This window comes from Leptonychotes weddellii, chromosome 11, assembly GCF_054177405.1.
Source record: "Leptonychotes weddellii isolate Sample4059 chromosome 11, ASM5417740v2, whole genome shotgun sequence".
Classification (NCBI taxonomy): domain Eukaryota; kingdom Metazoa; phylum Chordata; class Mammalia; order Carnivora; family Phocidae; genus Leptonychotes; species Leptonychotes weddellii.
This window is the reverse complement of record NC_138379.1, coordinates 7,462,361-7,484,261: the sequence shown is the minus strand read 5'-3', so window position 1 is coordinate 7,484,261 and position 21,901 is coordinate 7,462,361. Positions and strand designations below refer to the sequence as shown.

Genomic DNA, 21,901 nt, shown 5'->3' with positions numbered 1-21,901 from the left:
TTGACAGAGAGAGAGCACGCACAAGCAGAGGGAGCAGCAGAGGGAGAGGGAGAAGCAGGCTCCCCGCTGAGCAGGGAGCCCAATGTGGGGCTCGATCCCAGGACCCTGGTATCATGATCTGAGCCAAAGGCAGACGCTTAACCGACTGAGCCACCCAGGCACCCCTTGACATAGAATTTTATTATATCACTCTTTTTTTTTTCTAATTCAAGATTGAATTTTTAATTTTTTAATTTTTTTTCAAATTTTTATTAAATTCTAGTTAGTTAGCATATAGTGCAATATTGGTTTCGGGAGTAGAATTTAGTGATTCATCACTTACATAGAACACCCAGTGCTCATCACAACAAGTGCCTTCCTTAATGACCTTCACCCATTTAGCCCATTCCCCCCACTCCCATCCCTCAACCCTGTTTGTTTCCCTATAGTTAAGAGTGTCTTATGGTTTGCGTCCCTCTTTTTTTTTCCCCTTCCCCGATGTTCATCTGTTTTGTTCCTTAAATTCCACATATGAGTGAAATCATATGGTATTTGTCTTTCTCTGACTGACTTACTTCACTTAGCATAATACATTCTAGCTCTATCCATGTTGTTGCAAGTGGCAAGATTTCATTCTTTTTGATGGCTGAGTAACATTCCATTATATATATATACACACACACATACATACGTATATACACACATACCACATCATTTTTTTAAAAATTTTTTAAAAGATTTTATTTATTTCACAGAGAGACACAGCGAGAGAGGGAACACAAGCAAGGGGATTGGGAGAGGGAGAGGCAGGGTCCCCGCTGAGCAGGGAGCCCGATGCGGGGCTCGATCCCAGGACCCTGGGACCATGACCTGAGTCAAAGGCAGAAGTTTAACGATTGAGCCACCCAGGCGCCCCATACTACATCTTCTTTATCCATTCATCAGTTGACGGACATTTGGGCTCTTTACATTATTCGATTATTGTTGATAATGCTGCTTATAAACATTGGAGTTCATGTGCTCCTTTGAACCTGTATTTTTATACCCTTTGGGTAAATACCTAGAATTGCAATCGCTGGGTTGTAGGGTAGTCTATTTTTAACTTTTTGAGGAAACTCCATCCTGTTTTCCAGGGTGGCTGCACCAGTTTGCATTCCCACCAACAGTGTAGGAGGGTTCCCCTTTCTCTGCATCCTCCACAACATCTGCTGTTTCCTGTGTTGTTGATTTTAGCCATTCTGACAGGTGTGAGGTGCTATCTCATCATGGTTTTGATTTGTATTTCCCTGATGATGAGGATGTTGAATGTCTCTTCATGTGTCTGTTGGCCATCTGGATGTCTTCTTTGGAAAAATGTCTATTCCTGTATATCACTCTTCATATACATAAAGATGAAATGTATGCAAAGTAAATTGGCTAAAGTTGTCAAAGCCCTCTGACCGAAGACCACCAGGAACACTGCTGTCGTCAAAAAAAGTTAGGTTTATTTAACTTGCTTCCGTAAAGGAGAACGTACCCTAGGGAAAACCCTCATGTGAGTCTCTTTAAATTCGGGCTTGCATTCCATGGTTCTGTGGAGGGATTAGGGAAGTGGGGGGCCAGTTCTGGATTGAATGTTGTCAAAAAGCAGGGGCAACTTAGAGATTGGGTATCTTTTTTAAGATTTTATTTATTTATATGAGAGAGAGAGAGACAGCGAGAGAGGGAACACAAGCAGGGGGAGTGGGAGAGGGAGAAGCAGTCTTCCCGCGGAACAGGGAGCCCGATGCGGGACTCGATCCCAGGACCCTGGGATCACGACCTGAGCTGAAGGCAGACAATTAACGACTGAGCCACCCAGGTGCCCCAAGACCGGGTATCTTTATAACGTTCATCTAGGAGGCAGGAGGATGCAAGCAGGGCTGGAGTTATCTATGGTAAGGAAGCAGCAACCACTCAGAGTCATCTTTGTGGTCACCAAGGGGCCTCACCTATGTCTCATTCTGAGCGTGATTTATTTCTGCTGGTAACATCATGGTCTGAATATCAGAAGGGCAATCTTGAACACTCTTGATATTCCTAAAACTTCACAGTGATGTCCATTATAGAAAGTATCCCCATTCCAAGGATGTTAAAATGTAGACAAAACGCTCGTCTTGGATTTGATGAAATAGGATTCTTGCTGTATTACTTTGGGCAAGTAATTTACCACTTTAAGCCTCAACTTCCTGCTCTGTAAAATGGGAACAATACAGTCTACCACATTAAGACTTATGAGGACACAGTGCCTGGTATAATATTGGGTGTATCACTCAGAGTCCAAGGGGGGAAATAAGAACCATTCTAAGTATGTAAAACAAAGAATTTTTATTTTAAAGGTTTTATTTATTTATTTGAGAGAGAAAGAATGAGAGAGAGCGAGCACATGAGAGGGGGGAGGGTCAGAGGCAGAAGCAGACTCCCTGCCGAGCAGGGAGCCCGATGCGGGACTCGATCCCGGGACTCCAGGATCATGACCTGAGCCGAAGGCAGTCGCTTAACCAACTGAGCCACCCAGGCGCCCGTAAAACAAAGAATTTAATGCAAGGTATTGGTGACACCAGTAACAAGGGTGATGGAAGGGCTGAGTAGTCCCAACCGGGGACAGAGAGGTAAGCCAGAGATTAGCAAACACAGGACACTCCCTGCCACTCCTAAACCGGAGGGACAAACAGAGGAGTTGGAATTAATGTAGCCTGGAAGTGAGGATCATCCCCCAGAAGTTGGAACCAAGGCAGCCTACCCAGTAAGAGCTGGAACCAAAGAGGAGCTTTATCTATGGCTGGAGACCTGCCCAAGCCCGAGCAAGCGAGAGAAAGAGAAGAAACACACTGGCTTTATCCTTCCTCCTATCTTCCAGTCTCCTGCCACTGTCTCCCATTGGCCAAACCCAGACCTGAAGGCCGCAGTCCTGGGAGCCTGAGGATCTGCACCGTGCAGGGCAGTAGAGAGAGAGCAGAAGGTCAAGGAAGGGATCTCTGCAAAGGTTACCAGGTGATCCTGAGATAGAAATGATTGAAACCCGCTTGGTAATACCTTTATCTGTAAAACCTTTAAAGTACTGGATACACTGGAAAGTAACAAGATTATTCACTTAAAGACCTATGGCAATCCAGATACCATAGGTCTTTCTGCTCTCCAGCCCCCAACCCACTACATGCATTATTCTGAGTTACTCCTGTGTCTGGTCTGATAGGGTAGCATTTTGAGATGGATTTCCAGTGTCAGACATTTTCTCAACCGAAACCTCAGGAGAGCTTCTACAGCAGAGGGAGATGCCCATTCTATGTCACGGAGGTAAAAGCTCACCCGGGGCAGGATTAGGATGCAGCAGTGTCATGGTAACCGGAGTCTGGTCTTGGGGCTCTCAAGGATTTGTGTGCCCTTGGGGAGGCTCAAAATCTCTAGACTCACGTTTTAAAAAAAATGGAAATCAAAACCATCGGGGGTGGTTTGCTTGTGTCACACTCCACTTGGCTCTTCCATCTTCGCATCCCCTTATCCAGAAGGCTCCACAGTGTTTTCTGAGAAAGGATGAGGTCGTCTGAGAAAACAGATAACGTGCCCAAGGTCACAGAGCTGCGAAATATCAGAAGGAATTCCGTCTCCCCGCTTCCCACGCCAAGGCCCTTCTCGCTGCCCAGCGAGTTCTGTTCCCGCCCGGGGCATCTTCTGGTGGAGGAAGGCTCGTTCAGAAAAGGCAAAGGCGACCCCCAGCAAAACCCTGGGGCACCTGGTAGCGCTCTCGACGCCCGCCAACGGGCCCGATCGGCAGCCCGCCGGGCCTGGGGGCCTCTCCGCCGGCCGGCAATGCCCGCCTCCGCGGCGGAGGCCGGCCGGGAGGCCGCGGCCCTCCCCACCGCCCTGCGGGTCCCCGGGAGGCTAACGGAGCCGCGTGCCCGGGGCGGGGCCACGCGCGATTGGCCGCGCGGGGTCGGGGGCGGGCCGGCGGCGGGCCGGCCGGGCGGGCGCCGACAATGAGCCTCCATAAAAGGGAGCGGCGGGGGCCTGGGGCCCCGGATTGAGCCCTCCCCACCCGGGGTCCCGACGCGTTCGGTCTCGGGGAGGCCCGGACGCGCCCGTCGCAGGCCGGGCGGTGAGCGGCGGGCGGCGGGGAAGGGGCTGCGCGGGGCGGGAGGCGGCCCCTGGCTGCGCGCCCGGCCTCCAGCGTCCGGTCACCGCGATACCCCCCCCCCGCATACACACCGGCCGCACCATGGCCCTAAAGGCCGAGGGCGCCGCGCTCGACTGCTTCGAGGTGACGCTCAAATGCGAGGAAGGGGAGGACGAGGAGGAGGCCATGGTGGTGGCTGTAATTCCGCGGCCCGAGCCAATGCTCAGAGGTGAGGAGGGAAGGGGACCCCACTTCCGCGTCACGGTCCGGGCCCGGGCGCCCCCTCCCCCTCCGCAGTCAGGGGCTCCAGCGCCCCCTCCCCCTCCGGCCTGGGACCCGGGCGCCCCCTCCCCCTCCGGCCTGGGGCCCGGGCGCGCTCTCGCTCCGCCCCCTCCAGGGTTTGCAATCTGGGGCCTCCCCGAATTCCCTCTCCCCCGCCCCCGTCCGGGGTCTGGAGCCTTCGATCCACACCCCGCGCGCTCCGGATCTTCCGGTGCCCGAGCGCCCCCTCTCCCGGGCCCCGCACCGGCGGCCGCGGTCTCCCGCCCCACGGAGGCAGAGGCCGGCGCAGGGGCCAAGCTGTGTTTTAGGCCGAGGGGCAGCAAGGCCTCCGGGCCCGAGGCTGGGCGGGGCAGCCTGGTGTCCGGAGAGATCCGAGGATGCCGCCCGCCAAGAGGAGGATTTTCAGGGCCCTCTACGCAGAAAGCTTTGCTGTCCCCCAACTCCCCTTGCATCCCCGGCCTTCCACTTGCGTAAGCCACAGGTGTCAGATTCTAGCGCTTCAGGGGTGAATGGGATGGCATACAGCATACTCAGTTTCGGAAGAGGAGTGTTTGCTAGGGGTATCCTCTGCCACGCTGGAAGGAGATTGGCCTTGGGAAGGGATTCGAGGAACAATCTGGGAACACTTGATTTCCCCTCCCCCTTTACCAGTTTCTTTAGTCCGCAGGATCTTGCAGACCATTAGAAAACAAAGGGCCTTCTTAGTGGAAAACTTAATACTCATGAAAATGCCAGAAAAATTTTCATGGAAATGCAAATATCTTTTTATTCTCAAATACCTCTTCCCGTAGGGGGGATTGTACCCCAAAGAGGTTGAGAGCAAGTCCGTTTATTTAACCTCAGCAGCACCCGCTGTCTCCCTGCACTGCCTCTCATTCTTTTTGGAATCTGGAGAGTTATAAAACAAGTCCGGTAAATAAAGGCTGCTACCCTTCTCAGAGCTTTGCATCCAACAGAAGTTCTTTCCCTACCTGTGCTAGTATTTACTGAATGCTGGATGCCAGGCTGTCTCAGTTAATCCTCTCAACAACCCTGCAAGAGAGGCCCTATTCCCCAGTTAGGGATGAGGAAGTAGAAGTCCAAGAGAAGTTAAATCATTCAACAGGTCTTCATTAGGCACCTACGGTAAGCCAAGCAGTTTTAGGCTGGGCATGCTAATGGCTATAAACAAAGATGAAACATCCCTTCTGGAATATATATATATAAATGAATGACCAAAGACAAATACAATCAAATGCATAGGGTGTCAGGTGCCGATATGTGGTTCAGAGAACACCAGAGCAAAGGGAGGAGAAAAGAGAGTGGGGGTGTTTTATTTGGAATATCAAGTGGTCAGGAAAGGCTTCTCTAATGTGAATTTTGAGCACAGACCCAAAGGACGCGAGAGAACGAAACTTGTGGGTAATGGGAGGGAAAGCATTTTAGGCAGAGAGAATAGCAAGTATAAATGTCTTGAAGCAGAAGCTTTTTGAAAGATTTGGGGTAAGTGGGGAAAGGATAAATTCAAGGTCTTTGGCCTGAGCATCCAGAAGGACAGGACTCCCACGAAAAAGACAAGAAGGCTAGGATGCTGGCATGTGCAGATAGGGAGTTAAGGTTTGAACAGGGTGAGTTTGACATGCCTGTGACACATTCAAGTGCCATGACCAGATAGGCATCAGACACGTGCGTTTAGATGCAGGGGAGAGTCTGGCTGGAGGTAGAAATACGGGAGTCATCAGCAGGCAGGCAATGGGAGGAGACTGTCAGAGGAAGGAGACAGACAGAAGGGGTCTAAGAACGGAGCTGTGGAACTCTCTCCAGTGACTGCGGGTTGGAGATGGAGTCGGTCCCCATCAGAGATTTCTGAACGCCACTACCTGCCAGGTGCTGTTCTTGAGGCTGGGGGTCTAGGTGTGGACGGTCAAAAGTCATGCTGTCCCGGAGCCTGCCATGCAGCGGGGAGACATGGAGCACAAGTGACGCCATGTTAGGCCCGGTGGCGGTGTGGGCTAAGGAGGACACGAGGGGGGAAGGGGAATGGGGTGCTCGCTTTCTGCAGAGGGGCAGAGAAAGCCATTGCAAGAAGATGGTTCTTCAGCTACGCCCTGAAAGAAGTGAGAGAGCCGTGAGAAGAGATGAGAGGAACCAGCACGCGTGACCCCAAGAGAGCCCCAGGAAGTAGGAGACGAACCAACGGGAGGTGGTGCCTAGGAGCCGAGCGACAAAAATCAAGATGGAAGAAGTGATGAGTCAAATGATGAAGTTTAAGAACTGACCACTGGGTTTGGCATCGGTGACCCTGGCGAGAGCTGTTTTGGAAGAATGGTGGGAAAGAAAGCCCAACGGCAACCAAGAGGTCAAGGGTCTTGTGCCCGGTCATGTGGGAGATAGGTACAGCGCAGCCTGGGACCTGGATCTTCTGAGTCCTGACAAATTCTCAGGCCCATTTTATTTATTTATTTATTTATTTTTAATTATTTTTTTTTTTTTTGCGAGAGAGAGAATGAGAGAGAGCACGAGAGGGAGGAGGGTCAGAGGGAGAAGCAGACTCCCCGCTGAGCAGGGAGCCCGATGCGGGACTCGATCCCGGGACTCGAGGATCATGACCTGAGCCGAAGGCAGTCGCTTAACCAACTGAGCCACCCAGGCGCCCAGGAAGTATAGGAATTTATCGGACTGATCAGGACGGTCTGGACGGACGTGCCAAGACTGAAGACCTGCAAGAACACAGCTTGTCGGAAAAGCACGTGGACCTGTGGTCCGAGCCCAGATTGAGAGGAGATGGGCAGGGAGATAGCGGGATGCCCAGGCACACAGCGTCTCATGGGCTGCAGGGGAAGGGAGAGAAAGACTTTGGGTGGCAATGTTCGTCCCTCTGCCCCCCAGCACTCCACCCAGTTTGGGGAATCAAGTTGTAAGTATTCTAGGCCGTGGGCACCTTTACCACTAACATGTCCTGCACCTCTCCCTCTGTAGTGGCCCAACAGGAGAAGACCCCACCGCCTAGGCCCAACCTGCTGGAGGCGGGTGGCGATGGCTGCGAGGAGCCCAAGCAGCAGGTGTCTTGGGAGCAGGAGTTCCTGGTGGGAAACAGCCCAGGAGGCAGCGGGCGGGCACTGTGCATGGTGTGTGGGGCCGAAATCCGGTCCCCCTCTGCAGACACAGCGCGCATGCACATCCTGGAACAGCATCCTCACACCCTGGACCTGAGCCCTTCAGAGAAAAGCAACATCCTGGAGGCCTGGAGTGAGGGGGTGGCCCTTTTGCAAGACATCAGAGCTGAGCAGACTTCTTCACCCACCTCAGGTAGGGATGGGGCGGGGGGCGGTAGGGGTGGAGGATGGAGGGAAAAGTCGGCCTCTCAGAGGACTTGGAGCTCACTGGGTGTTTACCCTCTTCAGACTCAGGCCAGGATGTCGAAGCTGACCCAGACTCCGACTCAGACCCTGCCAAAATGCCAGCAGAGATTGTCGTTCTCCTTGACTCTGAGGACAACCCATCTCTCCCGAAAAGGAGCCGGCCCAGGGGACTCCGCCCCCTCGAGCTTCCTGGTCAGTCTTCTGGAAGCACTTGAGGCTGAGCTGGGGAGAGGGGAACATGCGCCCTGTGTTCTGTGTGGAGAGAGGCTGTGGGGCTCAGGCGTGGACCCTTTAAAAGGTCTGGGGTCTTCTCATTCTGCAGCTGCTCCTGTCTCGGAGCCAGGAAATAGGAAGCCCCGTGGTCAGAGATGGAAGGAACCCCCTGGGGAAGAGCCGGTCAGAAAGAAAAGAGGCAGACCCATGACCAAAAACTTGGACCTGGACCCAGACCCTGACCCAGGTGAGAGGGAGGCCCATGCAGTTGTGGGCATGGGCTCCGGCCGCAGTGCTCCTAGAGGAAAGCCAAGCAGGGGAGGGCGGTTGGTCCAGGCCTTTGGATTCTGGCTTCAGTGAGGATAGACAGCTCAGCCTCCCAGACTCACAGGTCCATCCTGTCCTTCCTTCCAGACCCCCCGTCACCCGACTCACCCACAGAGACTTTTGCTGCTCCTGCTGAGGTCCGACACTTCACTGACGGCAGCTTCCCCCCAGGCTTCGTCCTCCAGCTCTTCTCCCACACCCAGCTCAGGGCCTCAGACAGCAAGGACTCACCCAAAGAGGGGAGAGCTGCAGAAGGAGGCCTTCCCCAGCCGGAAAGCCCCTCTCCAGGTGAGCTCCTGAGAGGGGACGACAAGGGAGGGTCAGGCAGGCTGCATCCCTGGGGTCTGGCCTCCTCGAGGCTGCTCTGCAGCAGAGCCCAGGGCAGAGGTGGTTAGCACTCGGGTCCCCTGAGAGACGGGGCCAAGGACAGGCAGACTTGAATGACACGGACTGGCCAGAAAGCTGAGCTGCTAACGGATTGGTCGTTAGGTTGGGCTAGGCCAGTGCTCCCCAACGCCAGACACTCAGCACCACACTTCAGGCTGATTCCACCTGATACCTGAGGTGCCCAGTTCACCCTTTTGGAGCAAGGGCCTTAGCAGACCCGTGGTGAACTCAACAGGCACCTCCGTGAAGAAAGCAGTCCAGTGACTTGTCTAATGATAGCAGTAAGTGCTTGTGTTTGTATCGTGTTTAACCGATTTCCAGAAACTTCTATACGTGGTTCATCTGGCCTTTAGAAAAGTCTGTTTTCTGCAGGGGAGAAGGAATTGGGAAGGTTGAGTCTCAGAGCTGATTCCTCCTTCCCTTGATCCTTGTATTCGTTTCCTGTGGCTGCAATAACAAGTTCGTGGCTTCAAGAACACGCTTTATCCCTTCTCAGTTCCAGAGGTCAGAGGTCAGGAATGAGCCTCACTGAGCTAAAATCCGGATGTCGCCAGGGTCATGTTCCTTTCTGAAGGCTCCGGGGGCAGGGGTGAAGGGTGTCCATTTTCTTGTCCTGCCAGCTTCTTAGAAGCTGCGTGCATTCCTTGGGTTTTGGTCTCCTTCCATCTTCAAAGCCAGCAGCCTCCAGGAGAGTCCTTCTGAGGATGCTATCTTTGACCTGATTCTTCTGCCTCCCTCTTCCCCACTGGGACCCTTGGGATTACATGGAGCCCACCCAGATCATCCAGGACAATCTCTTTAGTTTGAAGTTAGCTGATTAATCAGCAACATTAATTCCATCTGTAGCCTTAATTCCTCCTTGTCATGTAACATGACCATAGTCACAGATCCTGGGGAGGAGGGTGTGGACGTCTTTAGGCAACAGTCACATAGCCAAGCAGTGGCAGAATTCAGATTAGACCAGAATGCATTCTGGGAGGGCAGAGGCTGAGCCTGGTTCCTCTTCATCTCTCCATGCCAGGCATCTTGGGCTCGGGAAATGACTCTTGAAGGAGCGACCGAGTGACACACAGCACCTTGTCCCGGCCTGTCTGAAATGTGCATTCAGAGTTAGAGCCCAGGGAAAGATAGCACGGGAGGTACCAGGGGCTCCCCAGAGCAGGGCTCTCAAAAAGGAGGTAGGCTTTTTGCATAAAGAAAAAAGCAAATGTGCGCCGTCTCCTGCCCCCCTCCACCAGTGGTGAGCGCTGTTAATAGTTCAGTTTGTATCCTGGAGACCTTCTACAAAGCTCGGTGTGTGCGTGTGTATGTGCACACGTGCACTTTCGCTTGATCATATTTTACCAAAACGGGCTCCGCTTTTTCTCCTCTTGAGGCAGGCGTCAGCCCTTCACGTAGATCACGGTTTTAGCTGTCTCAAGTTTCAGCTTGAGCCACATTCCAGTCCTGCCTCTCTCAGAACAGTGCGCTCTGCTTGGACTTGAGCGTTCCCCAAGCTTCCTCGTTGTCTTCGGTATCTCACTGCTCTAAAGGGCTAACCGCTTCCACTGTTTAATGGGTCTTCTGGTTTCATTCTCGAAAGGGAGCCTTCATTTTGAGTCCTGGGATACCTTGTGCCCAAATTCCACCTATCTGGAGTGGTGAGTAGCTGAGAAGGGTAGTCCCTGAGATCTCAGGTTCCTTTGGGGTGCATGGGCAAAGTCTGAGGCCTTGGGGTTCACCAATCTGATTGATGTGAGAGGGTTTTTTCTCAGCAGGGGGCAGGATCTAGGGAGCTTGGAGGTGGCCGGAACCCACAGCAGCTCAGCCCCGAGGGAAGCCCTCTGGAAAATGACATGAGTGAGGACAGAGTAGAGTTTCTTTGTCCCCAAGAAACTTACTGTCTGTTTGGGGGTACAGGTCGGGGGCAGTGACGCAGCCACCCTAGTTCTATGCAGGGCAAAGGCTCCGGAGCGTGGTCGCAGACTGTTTCAGGATCCCAGAGTTCGGACAGGTTCCTCAAGACCCTGTGAGGCTTCAACCAGAATGTCTTCATGTTGGGTTGCTTTATGTATTGAGGTTCTTGGAAGATTTTGAGTAAAGATTCTATTGCTTTAAAAAAGTTTAAAAGTCAAGGATTTAGAAGTTGGGGAAGGTCACTGTGGTGAGGTCAGCTGAGCTGATGGATATGAGTGTGAAGCTGAGAAGACTTTCTGGAACTTTCCAAGGGCCTTGCAGAACGAGGGTGGGGAGGCGTCCGAGCCAGGAGAGAAGGTGAGCCTTGAGGACCCCACTCACAAATCATGACACAGAGAGTCTCTTGGTCTTGCTACTGTTTAATTTGAGTAAGACCTAGAGAGCCGGCTCTTAGGATACCTCAGCCAGGCTCAGTATGTTTCCAGGCTGGACCAAGGAAAAAGTGTGTGTGTGCATGTGTGAGCTTCGCAAGGGACAGGGTCTTTGTTTTGTTGACTGCTGTATCCTCAGCACCCAGTACCGTGCCTGCCACAAAGAAAGCCCTCTGTAAAGATTTATTGAAAGAAGGGTGGATAGTGGCTGCCTTCACTTGTCACGTGGTGGTGACATTTTCAGTCGCCAATCAGAAACAAGCCTTAATGAGAAACGAGAAAAAGACTTGGGCCCACTCTCTGGCGGTGTGTGCTTGTACCCACACACGCACAGATGTAGAGGAAGGGGGGAATGTTGCTGGGGAAGCAGAGGGGCTTGGGCTTCCCAGGAGGGAGGGGGGCCAGCCCTGGGTTTGGAGTGCAAAAGGGGCTCAGCTTGTCCCCAGACTGATAAATCCTCCTGGCCTGCTTTTTCACGGCCCTGGGGCTCTGATCATGCCTGCTTTCTGGAAGGGCCTCACATGTCAGGCTTCACTGTCCTGATGCTCCTCTCCCCACCCACCCTCACCTCTGCCCTCCGTGCTACCAGAAAGAATTGGTACGTAATTCTGTTGCTTTGAGCAGTCCCGAAGTCCATGAGCTCTTACCACCTGCTGAACTCTTTTAACGTCTTAGCATGTCATCGGTCTCCTTAAATCCCCACAACCACCATACACAGTATTAGGATTTCCATTTTGGAGAAGAGGACACAGCCTCGGAGAGGTAAGGCACCTCTCTCAGGGCCCCTCGCCTAGTAAGCAACAGCCTGTGTGCGTCTCCACCTGTGCCCATCACCCTCCAGCATCCAAGCAGCATCCTCTGCCTTCTCTCTGCTGCTGGGGCTGAACTGCTGCTGGCAAAGCCTGTCGTCCCGTCCCTCCCCCCACCCCCACTCCTCGTTGGAGCCCATCCCGCACCCTGCCGGCCACTCTTCTCTCTGTGCTCTCCTCTTTGTCCACCGTCCGTATTTCCCTCTCCTCCAGATCTTACCCGGCAGCCTATGCAAAGCTGTGATTTCTCCCTTCTTGACCCCTCATGCCTCCCTAGCCACTGTCCCATGTGTCCCCAAGCCTTTTCAGCGAAGCTGGGGAGCATTTTCTACACTAACTGGCCCTCCCCTCTCTGGGAGCCACTTCAGTCCTATTCCCATCCTCCCATCTCATGCTAAAATTGCTTTTTTGGCAAGGTCACCTTTGACTTGCCTAAAATGAAAATCCAGCAGTCAATTCTCAGTGCTTGACTTTCCCCAATGTGACCATAACTGTGACATCGCCCCTCCCTCCTTTCTGGAATCACTCTTGATCTTGGGGCTCCTCGGGCCCCTGGCCGGGTCTCCCTCCAGCTTCACTGGCTGTTCTGTTTCTCCGGCCTGTCCTTTCATACACAACTCCCTGAATCAGATGGGACAGTTCTCTCTCCTCTTTTTTGAATGTAAGCTGCTTCAGGTCAGGATGTGTGTCTGTTTCATTTCCTGTGATCTCCCCAGCACCTGGCATAGGGTCCAGGTGCTGCTTACGTGTTCAGTGAGGGAGTGGTTGAGGGACTGGATGCCTCAACCCCGGGGCAAGACCTTCCTCACTCCCGGAGCAATCCAGTCCAAGTTCATGTGCTCCCAGCTCCCACCCAGATTCCCCCTGGTTCCAGCCTCTCTTCCAGATGCCCATGTGACATATCTGTGGTTGTCCATAAGATCTGTCAAACTGGCTTATCCGAACTGAACCCCCACGTCCCCCCACCCACCCCGAGCCACTCTCCTCCTCCCTATCCTCCTCTCCCCTTTTCCATTGTGCACTTTGCTCAGGCTAAACCTTCAAGAGTCATCCTCTTCTCGTTTTCCAGACTCCACATCAAGCCCTCGGCAAATCGTGTTAGCCCCACCTCCAAGATTGGTTCAGAATTCACCCTCCTTTCACCCCCTCCACGGCGGCTACCCTGGTCCAAGCCATCTCTTGCCTGGTTCCTTAATGGCCATCTCCCTGGCATCTTGGCTTCTGGTCTTTGCCCACTCTGGTCTCCTCTCCTACGGTAGCCAGGGTCCCCAGTGCAAACCAAGTTGGATGCTGTCCCTGCTGTTCCTGTCACACTCCAGATAAAAAGCCAGAGAGTCCTCACGGCGACCGGGGATGCCCACCCCAGGATCCTGACTCTCCTAGCCCAGCCCACCGGCTCTGCACAGGCACTGTCCTGCTGTTCCTGCAAGCACAGGCAGGCGCCCCCCGGGCGTCCGTGTTCGCCCTTCCTTCTGCCTGGTGCTGTTCCCCAGCCACCCGCATAGCGGACTCTCACTTTCTGTACGTCTTTGCTCACATACCCGCTCCACGAGGCCCTCCGTGCTATCTGTCCCCTTCCCTGGTGTGTTTTCTTATTTCACTTTGTTTCCATCCATACGCAACACATCACATCTTGTGTCCATTCATCCTTTCGGCTCCTGCCACCGGATCGGGAGTTCCAGGAAGGCCGCGTGGAGTCTGCTCGCCCCTCTCTTAGGGCCCGGTTTTGCCTATTCTGAGCAGCTGCTCCCCACTGCTGAGGTGGACATCTGATCCCCGAGGGGTAGGTCCTGACCGGAGCGGAAGAGCCCCGTGAAGCTCGCAGGGCAGAGCTGGGATGCTAACCCAGGACTGGCCGTGCGGGGCTCTCGCCTTAGCCTCCGGATCCGTCTGTGAGCCCCTTGGTGGGCAAAGCTGTGTCTTACTTGGTTGGCGGGGGTTCCCCACTCCCACCACCTGTGTCCACACAAGGCAGAAGCCCTCAGGCTAGGGCTCTCAGGAAGTTTTAGATGAAGCAGAGTGAGCTAAAGGGAAGAGCCGAGGGAGGTAGACAGCACTGAGCATCTGTGTACCAAAATACGTGGGGGAGGAAGTCTGACTTATGCCTCCGGGGCTGTGACCTCATTTTCTGGTTGGTCATGGTCCTCTGATGAACCAAGAGTGGAGCTTCCCGCTGTCCCTTGGGCTCCCCCCTCATACCAGGCCTTGGACTGTGGAAGTGAAGGCTTGGGAGTGGAGGTGCGGTTTGCAGAGGCCTTTGGGGGGCACCATTGTGGTGGGGGTCCAGAGGGCCCTGACTTCTGCTCTCTACTCCCATCCCTGCCCAGCTCCCCCTCCGGGGCTTCGCGGGACACTGGATCTCCAGGTTATCCGCGTCCGGATGGAGGAGCCCCCAGCAGTCAGCCTCCTGCAAGACTGGTCCAAGCATCCCCAGGGCACCAAGAGTGTGGGAGCAGGTGACACCCCAAACTGGCCTGCGGTTCTGTCAGACTCCAGCACCACTGTGGGGGGGCAGCCAGAGGCAGGGAGTGGTGTGTAGGTTCTCGCTTTCCTGGGGAGGGAGGGAGGAGGCAGGGTCCCCCTTTGGCTTATCACTCAGAGCTGCCCGGCTCGACCACCTAATGGAGAGAGGAAAACCAGGTGCCAAGGCAGGATGGAGGAGAGGAAGGGGGGCAGCATCCACTGCTACTTGGGGGCACTGGAAGGTGTCTTCCCCTGGCAAGGCACAAGGCCAGGCCCTGAGATGGGCAAGGCTGGCCTCAGGGCTGTCGTGTGGTAGGGCATTGAGCCGTGGAGAACACCTACCCTGATCCTTTCACTGACCCAGACCTCTCTGTCCCCGCTCCGTTCCCCCTCTTAGCCCCCCCCCATTCTCCCTTGGCACAGTGCCTTACACAAGAGGTGGTCACGATGGGGTTTGAACTGAGTCCCACTACCTCGGGGGACGCCTCTCCTCCCCCACCTGTTCAGGCCCCTAAACCAGGAGGCCTCCATTACCTCTTCCCGCTTCATCCCTGCAGGAGGCCCAAACAGCCCACCTGGGGGCTTTGTTCACTCCCTCCCTCCTTTTCACCTATTTTCCTGTTGTATATATCTCCTTTGTTGACAATAAATTATTTTTTTTTATTAAGAGAGTTCCGTCTGGGCCATCATTGGGGGACGGGATTGGCTAGCAGGATATCCAGGCTCCTGGAGCGACCTTGAGGGGCAGGTGGGCTGACCGATGGTCCTGGGAGGGAGGGCAGAGCAGGGCCAGGACAGGGCATCATTGGCTGGACGACTGGGGCTGCCTCGGTGCCAGTCACAGAGGGATACCTTGCCCCTTCCCTGTGCCCTTGAAATGGGGTCAGAAACACCTTTTCTTTGACATTTTGTACTTTCTGATTCCTTTGGTAAGCCTCTGTCCAAGAGAGGCCATGGTGGGGGGACAGGGGCGCTTCCACCCTAGTCACTGATCTTTCTAAATTGAAATGGTTGTGGCCAGCCACGGGGTCGGCGGGGGAGACCTGCCTCCCCTCCCCTGCCCCGGGATGAGGCAGCGGCCATGTGGCGCCTTACTCCAACCCACCCTCTCCTTGGCTTCATTAAACTCCTTCCTTTGTCCGGTTTCCCCGTTTCCTGGACCAAGAGATGACCCATTTTGGGTTTCTTCACCAGCTTCTTTATCCTCCTAAACCAACATCGGGGCGCCTGGGTGGCTCAGTTGGTTAAGCGACTGCCTTCGGCTCAGGTCACGATCCTGGAGTCCCGGGATCGAGTCCCGCATCGGGCTCCCTGCTCGGCAGGGAGTCTGCTTCTCCCTCTGACCCTCCTCCCTCTCATGCTCTCTGTATCTCATTCTCTCTGTCTCAAATAAATAAATAAAATCTTAAAAAAAAAAAATGAGAATGCATATCCTCCTAAACCAACATCACAAGCCAATTCTCTGTGGCATTTTGTTTCTCTCCCATGGGTGAGAGGGGCACTGAAGAGGGGCACGGGGAGCTCCCTGTCAGACCCCAAACCCCACTGTCGCCTTTAGAATCCAGAAGCACGTGGAGCATTGGGACAGTCCAGCCCCCGCTCCTGATAAGTCCTGTGCACCTGGGGAGAGGTGAGGCCTCCAGAGGACTCTAGAGGGGGCGCTCGCCTACAGCACTGACCCAGCCAGGTTTTGAGACTAACCAGAAAGCTCCTCTTTAACTCAGGAAGGATCTGGGTATGAGCACATGACACCGGGCCATGTGTTTCTCTGAGCCGGTGTGGGCCCACTGTGGGTGATCTCCGCATGGTTGCTTCCTGGGATGTGGTCCTGTCTCCCTGTCTGACAAGCTTGGGAGGAGTGCAAGTGTGTGTGGCACATTGTGGAGAAAAGTCAGTAGATCCTGTGTTAGGGTGGCTTCCCCAGTGTGTGACAGGTGGGCCATGGAACTCCCCTGGGTCTCCACCCCTGTTTCTGCAAACTTGTAAAACTTCCATCCCACTTAACAGGAAGGAGTAAATAAGGCTGCAAATCGGGCTTTGAAACACGAATGTGAATCACTGCCGGTGATTTCTTTCCATCCTTCCAATCGTGTGACTGTGTTTACAATTATGCCAATGTGCTTTTAAATCAACGTGGCTGTGTTGCTGGGTGTTTACAATTGAGAAAACATCTAAAGCGCGCTGTAAAATCGTGAAGTTCAATGCACCTTCTCTGCTGTTGATGTGATTGGTGGCCGGCCCACTAGACTGTGAGCTCCTTTCGGGCAAGGACTGGGCTGCATTGACCTCATTTTCCTAGGGCCCTGCTTGGGGCCTGGCACATCGTAGGTGCTCAATAAATGTTTGTCAAGTGCCCTCTTGGTGTGTCTTCCTGTGTGACATTTTCCCAGGGCAAGCCGGTCCCTAGAGTGCGCGCGGCTCCCCGCACAGGGTTGGCAGCCACAGTGGCTGTGGGTGGCATGGCTGCCCCCTGACCTCATCCCCACATCTTGGTCGGCAGGGGTCTGCCCAGCCTCGACCAAGACCCTTGGGACGGTATGAGTGTGTGAGGCTGGGAGCTCCCAGAGGGCTTCCAGGGAGAGGTGGGGAGAGGAGCCAGGGCACGACTCCACCCCGAGTGCAGAAGTTTCCGAGCGTCGGTGACTCAGTGCTTGGGGGGCATGTGTGTGTCCCCCCGCCATCTCCCCCAGCCCCAGACCAGGTGCTGCTGCAGCCGTTTGCCCAAACACCAAGGAAGCCTCCCCCGCCATCGGTGCCCCGGGGCTGGTGGTGGCAACTCTCCAGGTGTGATGCGGAGGCCCGATCACACGTTGAGTGGAGGGTGGGGGAAGAAGGGGCCACTGCCCCCAGCTCCTGATACCTTTGCCTCTAGTCCCCTTTGTTCTCTGAACCGGGCCACCTCCTGCTCTCCCCAGCTGCCCCCTCGGGGTCCAGGATGGGGAGATCTTTCTGGATACCAGCAATAGCTGTATAGTTCAAGCTGGTCCAAGACAAAGGAAGAAGCAGCCCCTTCCCTCCCCGAAGAGAAACTGGTGTGTGTACGGGTGTGGGTGGGAAGGGGAGACACTGGCTGGGCCCTGTGTGGCACCCTAGCTGCATCGCTGGTCTGGTCCAGACTCTGCCGCTCCTGCAGATTCCACAAACATGACCGAAGGCCCCCCGGGGGCAGGCACCGTGCTGGGAACCGCAGAGCACAGACAGGACACCCGGCCTGTCTCCACTGTGGGTCACCCCACACTGGACCCGTCACACAGGTGAGGGATTGGGCCCAGCAAGACGAACGACTTACCCACCATTCCAGAGCTGGTGAAGGAGCAGAGCCAGGCCGAGCCTGGATCTGTCGGACCCCCGAGCTCTTGTCTCCTGTGCTACGTGGCCTGTTTCGGCTTCAGGAGGACTGAGACATCTTCCCTTGAGGGCCTGGGGACCTGCGGTAGGTTCGGGGTGTGAGGCAGAAATGGAGTCAGGTGGGAGTGGGGAAGGTCATTCACGATGACAACCGCTCAGCACCTCGAGGCTTTGCTCCACTCAGGTGGTGGTGCTCAGTGCCCTCGCCATGCCGATTTCCAGAGCCCCCACCGAGGTCCCAGCACGTGCTGGGATCATAGCTTGCTCCTGGTAGTGCCAGCTGAAGGGACTCACAGCAGATGCAGAAGGGCGCTCATCTCACCATCCCAGGTGACAATGTCTGGGAACCAAGCTGAGGGCTTTGAGGTGGAGGGAGTCCTGCTCCTCCCCTGTTCCTTTTCCAGAAAATGCCTCCTGGCCCCTTGGGAGGGCCCTGCTTGCTGGTCCTGGCCTCACTCAGCAACCTCTGACCCTGAGTCAGGCTGGGCTTGGTACTTGGGAGCTACAAAAGCAGGGACAGGTACAAGAGTGTCCACGTGAGCTTGGGGGGCTCTAGGGGGGCAGGGCAGGGGGAGCTTCTCCTATCCCAGAACCTGCCCTTTCCCCTCCACCCCTCCCTGACCTAGAGCAAGTCTTCTTGCCTGTGGCACCCACATCTTCCTGGATGAGCAGTTTGCCTCTGAGACACTCACCCACAGCCCTCTGAAGTCACGGCTGGGGTCGAGATAACCAAACCTGTACAGGGGTTCAATGCTAAGCTCAAGAGGTCCTGGAGCCCCAGCCCAGGCTGTGAGCTGGGTGAGAGGCATGCGCTGTGAGTTCCAGGCACTCGGGACGCCGATGTGGACAAGAGAACCAAGGGCCATTCTGGGTGAGATGGACAGTAAACGGGGAGGTTCTCAGTATGTCCGGCCAGGATGAGTGCGTGGAAGAAAAACAGGGCATGATAGAGGGGCACTATTTTTTCTTTTTTTTCTTCTTAATTTATTTTCTGATCATAGACATTTTCAAACACACCCAAAAGTAGAGAAGGGGTACTGGGTGGCTCAGTAGGTTAAGTGTCTACCTTCAGCTCAGGTCATGATCCCAGGGTCCTGGGATCAAGTCCCGCATCAGGCTTCCTGCTCAGTGGGGAGACTGCTTCTCCCTCTGCTGCCGCTCCCCCTGCTTGTGCTCTCTCTCTCTCTCTCTCTCAAATAAATAAATAAAATCTTAAAAAAAAAAAAGAAAGAGAAAATGGCATAATGAACCCTGATGTGTCTTTGACCCAACTTCAACAAATATGGCCAATTTGGGTTTATCTCCCCACATCCTCCTCTCTTCTGGATTTTCTTTTTTTTTTAAGATTCTTTTTTTTTTTTTCATTTTGTAATTTTTTAAAAAATTTTTTAAGTAGGCTCCACACCCAGCATAGAGCCCAACTCAGGGCTTGAACTCATAACCCTGAGATCAAGACCTGAGCTGAGCTCAAGAGTCAGACACTCAATCAACCGAGCCACCCAGATGCCCCCCTTCTGAATTATCTTAAAGAAAATCCCAGACAGGGTGTCATTTCATCTGTTAATAGGTTTGTCTGTATCTCTAAGAGACAGTCTTCAGTGAAACACATCAATATCATACTTTAAAAATTTATAATCCCTGGACGCCTGGGTGGCTCATTGGTTAAGCGTCTGCCTTTGGCTCAGGTCATGATCCCAGGGTCCTGGGATCAAGTCCCGAGTTGGGCTCCCTGCTCGGCGGGGAGTCTGCTTCTCTCTCTGCCTGCCACTCTTGCTTGTACTGTCATGCTCTTCGCTCTGTCTCTCTCTCTCTCTCTGGCAAATAAATAAAATCTTTTTTAAAAAAATAAGATAAAAAATAAAAATTAATAATCCCTTAAGGCACCTGACTGGCTCAGTCGGTAGAATATGGTCATGAGTTCATGCTCCAGTTGGGCATGGAGCCTACTTAAAAAAAAAAAAAAAATGGGGCTCATGAGTGGCTCAGTTGGTTGAGCATCGACTTTTGATTTCAGCTCAGGTCATAATTTCAGGGTCCTGGGATCGAGTCCCGAGTCAGGCTCTGTGCTCAGCAGGGAGTCTGCTGGAGATTTCTCTCTCTCTGCCCCCCCCCACTCTCTCTTTCTCTCTCTAAAATAAATAAATCTTTTCAAAAATCATAATCCCAGAGCGCCTGGGTGGTTCAGATGGTTAACCATCTGCCTTCGGCTCAGGTCATGATCTCGGGGACCTGGGATCGAGCCCCGAATCAGGCTCCCTACTCAGCAGGAAGCCTGCTTCTCCCTCTGACCCTCCCCCCTCTCATGTGCTCTCTCTCTCTCATTCTCTCTGTCTCAAATAAATAAATAAAATCTTTAAAAAAAAAAATAAATAAAAGATGGGAAAATTAAGGTAGAGAGAGGTTAAGAGGCTTGCCTAAGATCACAGAGCTACTAAGGAGCACCTTGGCGGCAGGACGTGTGTGTTCACTCACTACCCTATTCGCCTCTCACGGAAGCCTGGGCTTGACTCGCCAGTCCCACTCCCGCAGCAAGGAACTGAGCTTCTCTACACTTGGACTTCCTAATATTGTAAGCCGGGAGAAATAACGGTGCCTCTGGCTCCTCGTAACTGTGATAGCGTCCACATGGTACAAAACCAAGAAAGAGGAATGCGAATGGTAGTGCCGGCCCAGGAGGTGGTTGGGCAGGGCATGAACATTCGAGTCCATGAGTGTGCTAAGATGCACATTTTTTTCACACTCCAACATCTCTGAAATGCCCTGACTTCAGTATGGTGTCTGGGAGTGGTGATAAAGCGCATGATGGAAATTTAGAGACACCAAGAAAAATAGGATAAAGCTCTGTGAGATGGGAGGGTCTGTGGTGAGTCAGAGGGCCAGACATCTGACTCTTGATCAGAGGGTAATTCTGGACCCTGTCTCCCACCCTGGAGAGTGGCCTGCCGGGAATGAGCGTGCTCTCTGGCTCCCCTGCTTGGGAGGAGAAAGTTGAAGAGTTGCGTTGTTTCGGAGGGGTGAGAATAAGGATGTCTTCCATTTGAGCACCCTTACCTCCCCTTGACTTCTGTCCTCACTGCCTGCCCACGATGGGAGAGCTACCCTAACCCCTCTGTGCCTGCCGGGGCTGGGAACCCCACAACCGCTGCCTTCCCTGATTCCAGGGGACATCATGACTGCTCTGGAACCCTGGTCCTGTTGGTTGGTTTCTACCTGGTCTGAGGCCTGTGGTCGATGTCTTTTTTGGGTTTGTTTTGTTTTGTTCAGGTGAGAAATCTTGGAAGTACCCTTAATTCCTCTCTCACATGCCCCCTAAGCCAATCCATCAAGAAATCCTGTCAGTGGGGGGATCTGGGTGGCTCAGATGTTTAAGCATCTGCCTTCAGCACAGGTCATGATCCCAGAGTCCTGGGATCGAGCCCCGCATCAGGCTCCTTGCTTGGCGGGGAGCCTGTTTCTCCCTCTCCCTCTACTGTTCCCCCTACTTATGTTCTCTCACTCTCTCTGTCAAATAAATAAATAAAATCTTGAAAGAAAGAAAGAAAGAAAGAAAGAAAGAAAGAAAGAAAGAAAGAAAGAAAGAAAGAAAGAAAGAAAGAAAGAAAGAAAGAAGAAAGAAAGAAAGAAAGAAAGAAAGAAAGAAAGAAAGAAAGAAAAAAGAAAAATCCTGTCAGCCCTGTCTTCCAAATATATCCCAAAGCCAACCACTTCTCCCCACGTCCATTGCTGCTGCTCTGTCCACGGGGATGGAGTGGAGAGGAGTCAGTCATCATCTCACCCTTGAATTTTCCTAAAAGTCTCCTTCTTGGTCTCCAGGCTGCCACTTCTGCCCTGCCTCGTTACCCTCTCCTCAACTCAGCAACGGGTCTGATCCTGTCCCTGCAGCGGCTCCTCATCCATTCCGAGGAAAAGCCAGAGCAGTGGCCCATGAGGCCTGGCTTTTTATGACGCCTTTCTGCCCTTTTCTCCTACTGCCTACCCCCTCTCTGCTCCAGTCCCAGTGGCCTTCTTGTTCTCCTGCCCCAGGGCCTTTGCACTGGCTGTCCCCTCTGCCTAGAAAGCTCGTCCCCCAGATATCCACAGAGCTCACTCCCTCACCTCCTATAAGTCTTTAAGTGTCACCTTCTGGGTGAGGCCTACACTGACGACCACAACTCATATTCCTCCCACTCACCCCTGCAATCCTGATTGTCCTTAGCTGACTGCTTTTATTTCCCGTGGCCCTTAATCCTTACTGTTATGTTTGTTGTCTGTCATCCTCTAATTGAGACATAAGTTCCCTAAGGGCAGAGATCT

At 53.6% G+C, this 21,901-nt stretch overlaps 1 protein-coding gene across 1 annotated transcript; it reads left to right on the top strand.

Moving 5' to 3' along the window:
- The first annotated feature begins 3,960 nt into the window (after positions 1–3,960).
- On the top strand, positions 3,961–14,931 carry SPINDOC (spindlin interactor and repressor of chromatin binding). Its single transcript, XM_006745634.3, has 6 exons — positions 3,961–4,340; positions 7,352–7,681; positions 7,777–7,926; positions 8,057–8,194; positions 8,362–8,562; positions 14,125–14,931. Exons 1-6 carry the CDS (start codon positions 4,214–4,216, stop codon positions 14,334–14,336), a joined length of 1,158 nt encoding a protein of 385 aa, XP_006745697.1. The 5' UTR covers positions 3,961–4,213; the 3' UTR covers positions 14,337–14,931.
- Positions 14,932–21,901: the final 6,970 nt, after the last annotated feature.

Excerpts from the sequence above, each read along its gene's own strand:
- SPINDOC (XM_006745634.3), top strand. The coding sequence starts at position 4,214 with ATGGCCCTAAAGGCCGAGGGCGCCGCGCTCGACTGCTTCGAGGTGACG. Across the intron at positions 7,927-8,056 it reads CCGCCCCCTCGAGCTTCCTG|CTGCTCCTGTCTCGGAGCCA; the intron begins GTCAGTCTTCTG and ends CTCATTCTGCAG. Across the intron at positions 8,563-14,124 it reads GCCGGAAAGCCCCTCTCCAG|CTCCCCCTCCGGGGCTTCGC; the intron begins GTGAGCTCCTGA and ends ATCCCTGCCCAG.